Source organism: Dromaius novaehollandiae, chromosome 16, assembly GCF_036370855.1.
Source record: "Dromaius novaehollandiae isolate bDroNov1 chromosome 16, bDroNov1.hap1, whole genome shotgun sequence".
Lineage (NCBI taxonomy): Eukaryota > Metazoa > Chordata > Aves > Casuariiformes > Dromaiidae > Dromaius > Dromaius novaehollandiae.
This window is the reverse complement of record NC_088113.1, coordinates 21,118,206-21,131,320: the sequence shown is the minus strand read 5'-3', so window position 1 is coordinate 21,131,320 and position 13,115 is coordinate 21,118,206. Positions and strand designations below refer to the sequence as shown.

The following is a 13,115-nucleotide window of genomic DNA, read 5'->3' as shown; positions in this document are numbered from 1 at the left end:
AGAACACTGTGCCCAAAAACAGGCGTGGGAAAACTTTTTTAAAAATCAATTAAATCAATTCCTGTGCACTATATATATATATATATAAAAAATATGTGAAAACCACTCCCTTAATCCCCCTTTAACTCCAAAAAATAATTTGTTACAGTATCAGACCCATTGCACAAAAAAAACCCATCAGCCTTGAAGACAGATATAGCACACGGGAGTGAGCCACACTCTAGACCCACATATTTCACACTATAGAATAAACTAAATAAAAGACCAATTCAAAAGCCAATTTCATTCACTCACATAGCAAAAGCAAGATGCTGGCACCATTGCAACAACGCAGGATCCATTAACACCGTGCAGCAAGGGAGCCCGCGGGCAGCGCTCCTCGTGCGGGCGACGGCGATGCCCCGGAGACACGGCGGTGCTGGCGGGGTCAGTCCGTGAGCGCGTGGCCGCGCGGCGCTGAGCGAAGGCACATGCTATTCATATGCATGGCAGCAGCAAGATGTCATGGTTAAAAGCTTGCTGCAGTCTAATTAAAATCATTTGGGCTATTCTAAGTAAGGTTCCACAGTTGCTTTTAGCACGTTATCGCTCGACAAAAGAGGCCCTTTATAAGCATGTGGGAGCAGAGAGGCTTACAACGGGAATTTGTGCATGAAATTACACAGTGCTCTGCCGAGAAATTTCAGCTGGATCTTCACAGATAGCGAAACGGCAGCACCAACACACGCAGCCCTTAATACCGTCCCCGAAACAAAGAACTGGATTCTTCAAGGCATCACCAGGCTCTGGCAGTTTCCAGCAGCCTCTCCTGACTGCAGATGCTCAGACCATAAATAATCACTACACGGTTTTGCTGCCACTGATATTGCACTGCCCGAGGCAGCCGCTTGCCGGTCTGCCTCCGAGATAAGGGCCGGGCGAGCTTCAGAGGGTTGGGCGCTTTGAGAGGAATCTTCTCAACATCAAAGTCCCAGTAGGGTTTTAGTGGGACTTTGCAAACCACGTTAAGGATTTTTAATGTGCCGTACACCACCTAGCATCAAAGAGACGCTGGCTGCAGGGAACTGCCGCGTAACAAAGTCACCGGGCGCATGGAAATGGAGCCGAACTAAACAGCTCCATCACTAGCACGTCGAGAAACTTTTATGCACGGGAGCTGAGCGCTCTGGAGGTTTACGGGGAGCACGCAGTCGGAGTTTAAAAAAACTCCCCTATTTGACACAAAAATGACTCAGATAAAATGAGGTCTCGAGACTCTGAGCTCGTGCAGCACAGCTCAGGATAAATATTCTCACTGAATCACGATACTTTGCAGCCCTCACATACGAATCGAGGTCATCGCTAACAGTTCGCGAGAGCTCTGCTCTCCGAGCGCTGCTATTTCAGCGCCCGCTTTCTTCTTTTGCAGCAGAAGTGACTGTTAAGCAGAGGCTCTCCGGGCTGTCCGGAGAGGGACCGTGCTTAGTACGACTGTCGGCATCAGCAGTATTCCTGCCTGGAAAGCACAGCAGCGCTGCTCAGACCGACCCCGATAAGCCCAGCAAATTGTAGATCATTTTCTCCCGTTGCTCATTTCTGCCCAGCGACCACCAGCATCTCGTCACCGGCACCGAACCCCCCGCGGGCCGGCGGCACGGTGCCCTTCGGGAGCGACGCTGAAGCAGCCCGTGATTAAATATCCGGGACTTCAGGGTCACGGCGCTGCCGTCACTAAATCACGGCGCGGGCAGGGCCTGCGCCGCAGCCGAACAAAGACCATCTGTTTTGTCAGCCACAGCGCGATGCGGCGCGGAGGGGCCCGGGCGCCTCGTCGCGTTTCCTTAGCTTTGTCACTCTGGGCAACGCGAGCTGCTTTTCTGCAAGCTAGAGCAGCCACACGCTTTCAGCCAGTTCTCCCTGTTTTATAGGGAATAATTAAGACCAGCAAGGACAAAGAAATGCCTCTCCAGAAGAGCTGCATACGCGGCTCTGCTGCAGCAGCCCACACCCAAAACGGGCACAAAGCACCAGCTGCCTCCACACCCGTGACTGGACGTTTAAAGACATAACACAGAGAGAAGATCACGTCCTTTGCCCGCCTAACTCGCGATATGGTACCGTCTTCAAACCCATGCAACGCTCCTGCTTTTTTTAGCCAAGCGGTAACACCAGTGAGAAGACGGAGTGACGTCTGGAGAGCAGGGTTAAGGGGAAAAGCAGGATCCTGATGAGATGCCATTTCCTTGCCAAAGAAAATACGCACCCAGCCCTACCCTGGGACACTCCTATTGGCTTCCTACCTTTTTTTATTCCCCTCCTCAAGTAAAACTCTTTAGCAGCTTGTCAGATTAGTGGGCAACATGCCTAGAGATGCCACGGCCCCATTGCTGAATATCACGGTGACAGCATTTGTGCAAAGCAGTGAGCCGAAATTCAAATACTTTGGACAAAACTTCATGAACAGCCCTGCTCATATGCAAGTCGCTAACTCCTGGAAGCCAGGAGCTGGACAGAAACAGGTTTCCAGGTTGTCTCACAGCTGAAAAAACCAAACAAGTATTAACGTAACGCCAGCCCTGGAGGCCTCCGCTAGCAATCAAGGCCACCTTCAGCTTCACCAACATGCAGCAACTTTAAACAAAAAAAACCACTGAAACAGTATTTCATGAATTGAATTGCTTCAAGTCTCCAAGGAACAAGTGTCAGGACTTTCAATAGCTATAGTGTTAATAACAAAACAGGGACCTCTTCCAGCATCAGAGCACAAACAGTAGTTATTCTTTCAAAACTTTGATTCCTAAAACCTTTCTTATATTCAGCTTGACATCAAAACACCCATCTCATTCACTCACACTGTCGCAGGAGAATTGTGTGCTGCTATTAGAAATAGCCCTGAGGTGAATTAAGAAGAGCCTGTAATGATGTTCCACTACAGCAACTTTATTTCTAGCAAACCAAATAGATGAGCAATATTTTATCTGTTGTGTCTTGGCTCAGCAGAGAGCGGCAGCTGCTCCCCGTATGATTTACTGAATGGATGCTTTCTAAATAGCCAAAGTCAGGCTCTGAAGCCACTCACCGGATCTCTGATTCTTAATGGCCCAGCGTAGAGACAGGGAGAGAGAAATTCAGATTCTGAATAGTAGCAAGTTTGGGCATGAACGATTTTATTTGCCATTTTTCCCCTATAAACGCAACACACATGCAAGCAGCTGTATAACAACGATCTATATATATTGATGTTCAGCAGCTGGCAGCAATGACAGGCACAAGCAGACCTCTTATTATGCCAACGTAGGAGCAATCCAGTACCTTTCGGGGAACACTGCGTGTTACGAGGGTTATGCAGTGCCTCCCAAGGCACTGGTGGATGGAAGGAAAGATGGACCTTGCCTGTTTTTTTTCCCTAATATGAAGTGGATAGTACAGGCGGCACTCCCAGCAATCCAGCCATGCTGGGTACGGAGCCTTCACATACCCTGTACGCCAGGTTGCTGCACCAGTTGCTCCAGAACAACCAGCTCTCGAAATAATCACAAAACTCTGGGATTTCCAGTGTGCACGTGCACCGAACGGCCAGCCCCAGGCACTGCGGCGAGGGGGAACGTAGTGAGGTACGCAAAGACAGAAAGCAGAACACTTCTAGCAAACAGCACTGTGGTACAAACAGCCAAAGCAGGGACTTCTCCACCTCGGGGGAACTGGCAGGAGGAAATGTATTTTCACGTAGGCAATTCTAACATGGGATATTCTGCCAAAGATGATCTCCAAAGCCAAGACGTTGCTTAGATTCAAAAGAGGTCTGGACACTTACACGGACACTGAGGACACACGCAGTCATCACAGTGACTGGTAACACATTTCAGGGATATTTCACTGCAGCGGGCTCTGACTCCAATCTCTTACTCCCAGAGACCTTCTGAGAGCAAGAAAAGGGAGAGGAGGCAGAGGGGTTTTCTCAGATGTGCTGCAAAGTTCTTGTACCTTCCTCTGAAGCACGTGAAACCAAGAGCTGTCAGCAGGAAATGACAGTCTTGAATGGACATCAGAGATGAGCCGTTCCGGGGATTTTTACCTTGCTAATGACGCGAGTTGCTGGGGAGCAGTGCAAAGGGAAGAGCAGACGAGGCATCGAACGTATCGAGAGCGGGATGAAATTCTGACGAGCCAGTGAGCACCCCGGGTAGGCAGCGGTGGGAGTCCTGCCCCGAGACGTGAGAAATGCCCAAATCCTTACAGCCTAAGGGACAGCAAGTGCCCGATTCCACTCACTAACTACACGCTTGCTCTGGGACTAGAAATGCCACCACTGAAGTGGTGGGGGTGAGTGAGGGACCCACCGGACTTCACTGGAAAGATACTGGCTCCAAGAATTACCATCCGTGGAATTGCTGATTAAATAGAACCAGGCTGGGAGAAAAGTTTAAAGGTCATTCGTTTGCTGGGCTGTACTTCACATGCTAGTCCTGTCTCTAATGAAACATCAGTGAGCCTTAAGGAAAAAATAGCTTAAAATGTTCACAAAATGCTCAGAGCCAGCCACAGACTGGTCCTGACGCCAGTTCAAGTCTCTCTGTACGGATTCCCAAACTGAGCAAGTCTTTGATGCCAGCAGGGCACCGTTTCACCCCAGTACTCCACTGCATGAATAAAAAAATGGAAAGAGATTTAAATATTTTGCGCTTGACAAATATGCGTTTAGAGAAATAAATATCCACCTGGCCTTGCCATCAAGGACTGGCACAAACACTTCCACAAGCAGATTATTGACCAGGAGTACATGAGCCAAGGTATAAACAGGTTAGTAATTCAACAAACAAAATAGTAAAGCATTTCAAAACAAACCATACAGAACTCATTTCACCTGCCCTCTTAGAAAAGTAGTCAAATACATATTTATTAGATTAAAACCACCTATTTTCTACGCCACTCAACAACAAAAACAGAAAAAAGAATCAAGATAAAAAGAGAGCATATTTTAGCCGATAAAGGATTTAATTCAATTTACATTTGAATCAATTATCTGGACAAAGCTCAAACACCGCCATATGATTTAGATGACTGAACACACATCATAGCGTAACATTCAAGTCATATAATCCATATCTGCAATTCGTGGATAGCTTCATGAGCAGGCAGAATATCCTGACCCATGTTGTACCTTTATTTTTCAGTAGCAGTGTGCTTTGCTGTAGCTGGGAACAAAGCCTCTGAAACCTCTCACTCAAAGAAAACATTTAATTTTAAATTCAGCCCAGTGGACCAGCGATAACTACTTGGAAGGCTGCCTGACTGGTATCGGATTGGTTCAAGCATATCAGCTGGGGCCAGCACTGAGGATGAACCAGAGGGGAAAGAGCTATACGAGAGCAGGGGCTGAGCTGGGATTTTGCCTTTCCCCGAGCGTGCACCAAGCCTTCCTTGCTAATCGGGCTCGGAGGCTGTGCGTGTGATCTCCCCCGGGCATGCAATGATCACACTTGCAGGTAGCACAGCTTCACATCAGCTGAACTCCTGGTTTGCAGGAGACTTGCAAACCAGCCTCTTTGAAGGACCCATCATTTGTTTTGTAAAAACCTGATCTCATCCACTGTTCATCTCTGTTCACAGAAAAGGAGAAGGGGAGCGGAAGGGCAGCTAGCCCTAGAAAATCGTCTGCTGTCCAAGCAGACTTCATCAACCTGCCATAATGTTTTGACACCAGCTGGTCATGCCCGATGTCATGCTGAGAAAGGGTTGAGCACAGTCACTTGCAGGCGTATCTGTGCAGCTCCACTGCACAACAGGGTGAGAGGAAACCCCAAACCTCTGCCACGCTGCAAGTCCTCTGCTACTCTTACGACTCTCTGTACACCCAGGGCCTCTGTTTCTTGTGGTTTGCATGCAAAAAACAGCCATTCACTCCCTCCCTGGATAACAGCAACGGGAAGGAACCAAATCCTGTTATGGGGTAAAAGATCACAAGGAAAGTGCTGGCAAAGTACAGCCATTTATTTAGAGCAGCCAAAAGAAAGCAAGAACAGTAACCAATGTCCCAAACTTTCCCTTGAAGCATATAACCAAACACATCATTGATTTCGGAAAACAGCACTTCTAGTAGAATGTATTTTTAACAAAGAGACTGTTTGGATCCTCTGTACTTCCTTAACTGTAATTCTAAAGCAGATGTAGGAGTTTTTCCCCCATTAAAAAAAAGTAATCAACGTTTTAGAATAAAGAATTATATGAATTAAAATATCTTCACTCATGACGGTCTCTGTCTTTGCTGTTCAGTGTAAGAGACGCGACAGCAAGCAACTCATCCTGTACGTCAGTTTTTCTTTTTCTTGTGGTAGTTATGGCACACAATACAGCGCTAGGAGAACAACAAATGAAAAAGCTCAACTAATTTCACAAGCAAAGAACGGATCCTCTCTTCTGCTAAGTTTCTTTCCTAGCCGAACATATCTATTCTGCAATAGAATTTAGCCTTGTACCAATGCAAGAAGAGAGACAAAGAATTATGAAGCTATGAAGCCCATTAGCACCAAAATGCAGCTATGGAAACAAGGGGATTTTAGGGAGATAAAATATTTTTGAAAATTCTTTCTAGAAGAAGGAAACATTTCTTTCACAAAGCAAACATTCTTCATAGACATGAAATCCAAAGCACATTATAAAATTGAATTTGTTGCCTCCTCCTTTTCTTCTCTCTCTCTTTTAAAAAAAACAACACTTAACAGCATTAATCACTAAAGGCTTGCTTAGGTGGGCAGGAAAAAATCCATTTTCCATTGCATTAACTTCATGGATATAAGAAACCTTTCAAGACCCATGTAAATGCAAACACTTCTGCCTAGCTTGTCCTGTGCTGGCCTAGGCAAATGGCAACACTGGAACACAATCAGCTGATCTGCTTCTAAGGATATATCTATATTGCAGCTGTAGAAGGGAGGAAGCATTTAAGTCAGTACGGCTACATCTACCCAGCCTTTGATTTAAGACTATCAGGAAATCACCATTTGCAAGACAACTCCAGTGTTGCAGGGGCACAATTCTTTTTAATGAGATGTCCTCATACAAGTGGCAGAATTCACATACGGAGTGAACCCACTGTGCGGAAAGCCACAAATAAAAACAAATGGTGAGGGCCCCTGTAAGCCCTGGCCTGGCTGCAACACGTACAGTAGGTTTCTGAGAAAAATGACAACACGTTCATACGTCCTGTTAGCAGCAAACATAATAGGCCAACTACAGCTTATGGAGAGGAGGTAGTCTCTGAGGTATTTGGTTCTACAGAACATTCGCTGGACATTTTAAGCATGGTATTTAAATAAGTCACTGCACACTGAGACACTGCAGAGAAGAGGAAGAGCACTATGGAAGAGGAGGCTCACCCTGAAGACAGAGCGCTTACCTGTGCAGCGCGGCAGTCGACAGCTGTGTACGTCAGTCCTGGGATCCTAAGTATTGGGATTTTTCCAATTTTGAGATACGCTGAAATAAACAAGTACAAAGATTAACACCCTTGGCCTGTCTTACTCTCCCTGTTAAGGTTGGGTTAGAACCAGGATGAGGGGCAAAAGGATGTAGCAGTAAAAATGCAGTGCAGATACTGAAAAAATCTCTTTCACATTTGCAAAAGCCTAAGTGCATTTATAATACAGGAAAGTTACTCCAGGGGAGACATGCTCCCTTTGCTTGATTCTTAGTACAAATATCTTCTTACCATGTAAAGGGACAGACAGATTTGGTGCATGCATCTGGAGATGCTCCACTTTTGGACTTTACTGTTCAGTTCCCCCCGAACACCCACATCTTCATACGATATAAATTTATTGCTGTAGCACATAAACAGCACAGTCTAAGAGCCAAGTTGATGGCTGTGTATAAGCAAGATTCCAAAGACTCAGCTTGCCTTTTATGAGTTAATACTTGTAGAACATGCAACTGCTCCAGCAAAGGACATACACTTGAACTACTCCAAAGAACATTTTTGGCTTATATAATTTGGTTTATGACTAACAAGAAATCAGTGGAGAAAACATCCTTGAGGACTTACAATTGATTTCATTTATTATAACTTCTTGAACAAAAGCTCTCAAGGGTTTCTGAAGTAGTTTAACCTGAAAAACAGAGATGACTTAGTAAGAAAATCAAAAAAGTGCATTGCTGAAAGCCTACCCAACACCACCTAGTAGTAAGTGGATTTCTGCTAGACAGGCTTTGCACATCACTGTCATGTTAGCAGAAGCCAGAGCAGAGGGTGTTTCTGCATCACACAGCATTGTCAGAGGTTTGTCCCCCACTCCTGCCCTCAACCTGCTGTAGGGTGTTCGCTACAACCCTGCAAAAGCTTGTACACGCTGCCTCTTTAGTGATGCATCTTGGCTCCTAGTGGCTGTAGGGACAGAAGAGCACAGGAACAGAGAACACCTCAACTGCTCTCCCCTTCCTTTCTCAATGCACCTTTAATCCCTCTCAGAGGGGAGGGAAGGACTCTCCTGCCTCCGGGGCCAGTGCACTGCTGGCTCCCTGGAAGGACAGAGCGGAGCCAGGTCTGCCCAGCTGCCGGAGCGCTGCCTGCACGGCTCCGCGTAGCACCGGGCTGGCGAAACACGGGACTTACATCCGCGGTGCCGTTGACTGAGGAAACCAGCGAGAGAGCCAGGCTGCGGAGAGAGGAGAACAGGCGAGGTAGGGCAGCAGCCACAGGGTCTCTCCAAACGGCTAAAGCAGGCAATGCAGGGAGCCCGTCTGCATAAAGGGCCTCGAGAACGTCCTACCTGTCAAGGGCCACGCTGAACTGCACTTCCCCTTCAGTGACGTGAAGAGTGGCTGCCAAATCGAGTTTCTGCAATGAGGACAGGAGAGCAGATCACCAAAACTGCATCCGAATTGATCTCAGCACTACAAACCACTACATAAAACATAAGCAACACTGGGCTCTGTATTAAAAAAAAAAATTATCCGTGCATAGGCTTCAGTTATTAGTGCCTTTTTCAGCTGAAATTCATCCAAGGGTTTCTACTCAATTTATTGATGTAAATGAACAAATTCACATTTTGCCATTTACCCATCAGACTCCACACATGGGTTCCCCTCCCTCCCCTCTGTCCCCCACGCTTAGCCACTGACTTTCAACAGAAGCCTTGGTCCCAGCACTTACAGCCTCCAGGAGAGCAAGAACCAGCAAGCTCTCATTTCCTTTTTTACTCATTATCTCCAGGTTAAGAGAAATATTCATGGTGCACAAGTTCACATCCAGATGGACCTTCAAAGGCGTGACCACTTCAACAATGACGACGAGCGAGAAAGGGGACGATGAGCACGCCGGGCACTGCAAGGCAGGGAGAGGCCAGAACTAGGCTCAGACCGAAGCAGACATCCAACCAGAGCTAGCACAGGGACAACCGGGACAGGCAGCGGGGCAACGGGACAGCACAGAGTGAACCCTCGGGGTCAGGCGGGGCAGGAGGTGTTGCTGCCGGGCCAACTGCCCACACAGTCTCAGTAGGAGCTTTCTCCCCTTGGTGTCCTCAGCACAGTGCAAATTTAGCAGGGAAGCTGCAAGGCTGCCTTGGCCCCTCGCCCAGGCCTTTGCCTCCTGCTCCTCAGCGTTCCCCACCGCTCCCGCACCTCTGGGTGCGGTGCAGCAGCACGGCCTCTCGCAATGGCGAGAAGCTGCGGAACTGCGGGAAGATACCAGGTACCAACTGCAAGTCACGCGGTCAGGAGAGGAGAGAGTGCTGCTTGGCAGTGGGCTAAGTAATGAGAGGTTTAGGATACAGCAGGGAAACAACATCCACGGATTTGGGACAGGCTCACCTTAGACACAACTGTATCGTTGAGGGCCGCCTCAAGAGCACGAGTCTCTGGGAACTGTTTGAGGGAAACAAGCATCAGCTGGAAATGCCCCGTTGCCTCAAAGACGAACGTTAAAGACCCAGACACGGTCCACCTCCTCCCAGAAGGATTGGGCAGGGGGACACCGCTTCCTTCGGCTACATGAAGCCTTCCTCACAAATGATATATGCTGGTAACGAGAAGACCACAACGACCCACTGGTTCCCAAGCTAACTTCTCTTTACAGTGCTTTTTATTCTTCTCAATGGAGTTTGAAGGCAGTTTCTCTTTTCATAATCTAAACAAACCTAGTAGGTTCTTCCTCAATCAGGTTTTCTATGGCTTTTCAACAGCTGCTTCCAAGCCCTTTCAGGCAATTGAGGAATATATAGAAACCGCAATTAGAATAGATAGCTTTACAATAGGCTCTCTGAGCTCTGCAGCAACAGCTGCACAGGTGTTCAAAGCTGCAACTCCAGAAAGTCAGAGATTTTATGCAAATGTAGTACCTGAAAACACACATTTAATGAAGAAGCAATAAGCATTGGAATGTTAGCGGTGCAAAAAAGCCAGGAACTTAGGACCAGGCACTGGTCCAAAATGCTGTGCTAAGAGCCACACCGAATGGAAACTTGAACAATGCAGACAGTTGCATCACTCACTGTTTCAGGGGTGCAAGGGATGGTCTTGGGTTTCTCAAAGACTATGCGGGAGAGGATAGTGGTAAACGTATTCTCCCCAATGGTTTCAGTTGTGCCATTTGCTGCCAGCATCACCTCAGGGCTGGCTGGCAGAGATGGAATGGGAATTCTCTTCCCATCACTGGTCTCATATTGAGTCTGAAAGCAAAGACAACACCACGCATTCACTATGGGAGAAACCCCTTAATTACATAGGTTTCAACGCGCACATGCTACTAGATGTGAGCAAGAGCAGGAGAACCATTCTGCATGAATTCCAAGTGAATCTTGACAGCTGATGAACCACACAACAGCTTTTCTACCAACTGTGTCTCTGATTAGCGTCAGAGAGGAAATGAAGCTCAAACTGCTCAGAAACTATCAAGCAAAAAGTTGTGAAACTTCAGTCTCAGAAACGACACTCACAGCTTGCACTTACCTGCAGAGGTATTTCAATGGAGTAGTTATGTACTTTGGGGGGCTTGGGCACATATATGATTTTCCCTGTCTCAAATGCAATTACAGCTGCATGGAAACAGAAAGAGATTTATGGGGGAAACCCGGGTAAAATATCAGATCAGACGGAAGGCTATGATTTTGAGTTGCTACTGAACGATATTAGATGACCTAAATCAACTTAAATAGGCATCAAAACAAGTCTGCTTGGTATATAGATTTTTGTTTGTTTTTTTAAAAAAAGTGAAGACTCAGTCCAGTTCAAAGAGTAGGACAAAATCCCAATCAATATAACCCCTCCAATAAAATTTTCAAAACTGCATAAAATATCTTGAAATACAGGCCATCTCTCCCAAAGAATTTCTTAGCTATCCTCAAATTTATGTAACAAGGATACTGACTTTCAGCAATTTGTGGACAAAAACAAAACAGAAATATCAGTTAACAACTGATACAAGAGAAAATGAAAAGACAGTTTGCGATGAAAGCTAACCTTTACATGCCTGAACTTCCTATAGGCCCCCCATTACAGCTGCAATTAGCTCTTCATAGACCTGGATTGAAACAGCCACATAGGAAGACATTACCTAGGAAGAACCACGTCCAGTCCGCTCCCCTCCCAGTTTCTCCGTTCCGTAAGTTTCTGGCAGTGTTTAAAAATAGAGCATCATCTCTACATAATTAGTGAGCATTCTGGTGATGCTCTGTCTTACAGCTGGTAATAGATCAAGGTGTGTCCAGTTATACACTGTATACTGTCACATACAGCGTGCCCAACAGCATCTCGGTACACAACAAACATCTGGCCAGAACAGGAAAGCACCGGGGTATCTCTCCACCGAGATTATCAGGTATAACAAGGAAAATGAGAATGAGTGCCTCACTCACAATTTATACGATGCAGCAGCTTCCTGTGCCCAATGGAAAAGCAACTTGAAAGTATTTTAGGTGTCTGAAACACAAGAGAAAGTTATTCCATTCCAGGCTCAGAGATTTTATAGAGAAGTCAGGGAAAAACTAGGGCTGTTCCTTTCCCCCCTTTTATAGGTGGCAGCGTATCACCCACTGTCACACTTTGGTTCAGAGATGCTGTTACTGCTTAGCACTGCAGAACTGAGCAGAGATCTCTTCCTCTAGAGATGGGGCATAGGAGGACAGCTCACGCTGCTCAGAAGGCTTTAAGGGGCTACCAGAGCTACAGCTCACTTCCTTCTCCTAGCAGGGAAACCATCTGCTGCAGCTCTGGAGAGCTGACATCTCCACTCGTGGTCAGGAAGACCAAACTGCGGAGCCAAGGCTCTGCTTCGTATCAGCAGTGAGGGTTGGCAAAAGGAGACCTTACGAAGCGTCTGCTCCCTGTCTATGCCTGGAGGAGCTGAGTGAGAGAAACTGTCTTTTCTTTCTCAGGGCTTTAGGAAACGTAATCAGAAATGAGCTGTACCTTGTTTTTTAACTCAAACAGGATGTTGTTTCTCAACGTTGCTTCCACGCTTAAGTCAACATTGCTGCAGACAAAATGAAACTATTTTGAAACAGAACAAGCCATTATCAGACAAAAGCACTTGAGAGAAGGGAGAGGGAGGTGATCGTCAGGAGACTTTTTAAGTGCTGCCACCAGGCTGCTGCCTCAGGAGAGGGCAGTCTCAGCACGCAAATGAGTTTATTCTTCCCCTGCGAACAGAGAGCAAGCAAACCGCAGCAGCCCTCATCTCCTAGCTGTCTCCAGGCCAGTCAGGTCCACAACCGCAGGCTGGTTCGCAAGGCTCGTTCTCGAGAGCCTCCCATGACAAGGGCTGGGCCCAGAGAGACCACAGCTGACCAGCCACATCGGTGAGGCTGTGGTCTGCGCTGACGGCGTGTGCGTTAGTCCTCCCTCTGCAGCAGCACAGGCTGCATCTGCTAGATCCCAGTCTTCACGTTTACAGTGCCCCACAGCTCGTGCAATGTGGTGAGAAGCCTGTATCAGTCTAAACAGAGTATATGCCCCTCTGCATGGGTGTAGCCCAAGCCTCTGGATAAAATACATTGCTGTGAGTTAGTCTAAAATATAAAATAGTTTACATCTAAGAAAAGGATGGGGAGAATCAAACAGTAGGACAGTATCTTGGTGGACTGGCATCTGTGCAAGTCATTGCCCAAGCACAGAGGCACAGATCAACCTGCCAAGCAGAGACC

The 13,115-nt window shown here is 46.9% G+C and overlaps 1 protein-coding gene across 1 annotated transcript in view; it reads right to left on the bottom strand.

The window, feature by feature from the left end:
- Positions 1 to 5,949: 5,949 nt before the first annotated feature.
- The window catches only part of LOC112987252 (uncharacterized), a 33,983-nt gene continuing 26,817 nt past the window's right edge, over positions 5,950 to 13,115 (bottom strand). Inside the window, exons 9-19 of the mRNA XM_026107055.2 lie at positions 12,382 to 12,445; positions 11,829 to 11,892; positions 10,924 to 11,009; positions 10,467 to 10,643; positions 9,787 to 9,840; positions 9,128 to 9,298; positions 8,745 to 8,812; positions 8,588 to 8,630; positions 8,021 to 8,084; positions 7,376 to 7,455; positions 5,950 to 6,334 (exon numbers count right to left, since the gene is read on the bottom strand). Of these exons, the coding sequence (XP_025962840.2) occupies positions 6,290 to 6,334; positions 7,376 to 7,455; positions 8,021 to 8,084; positions 8,588 to 8,630; positions 8,745 to 8,812; positions 9,128 to 9,298; positions 9,787 to 9,840; positions 10,467 to 10,643; positions 10,924 to 11,009; positions 11,829 to 11,892; positions 12,382 to 12,445 (916 nt within the window). The 3' untranslated portion in view covers positions 5,950 to 6,289. The remainder of the gene's footprint in view (positions 6,335 to 7,375; positions 7,456 to 8,020; positions 8,085 to 8,587; positions 8,631 to 8,744; positions 8,813 to 9,127; positions 9,299 to 9,786; positions 9,841 to 10,466; positions 10,644 to 10,923; positions 11,010 to 11,828; positions 11,893 to 12,381; positions 12,446 to 13,115) is intronic.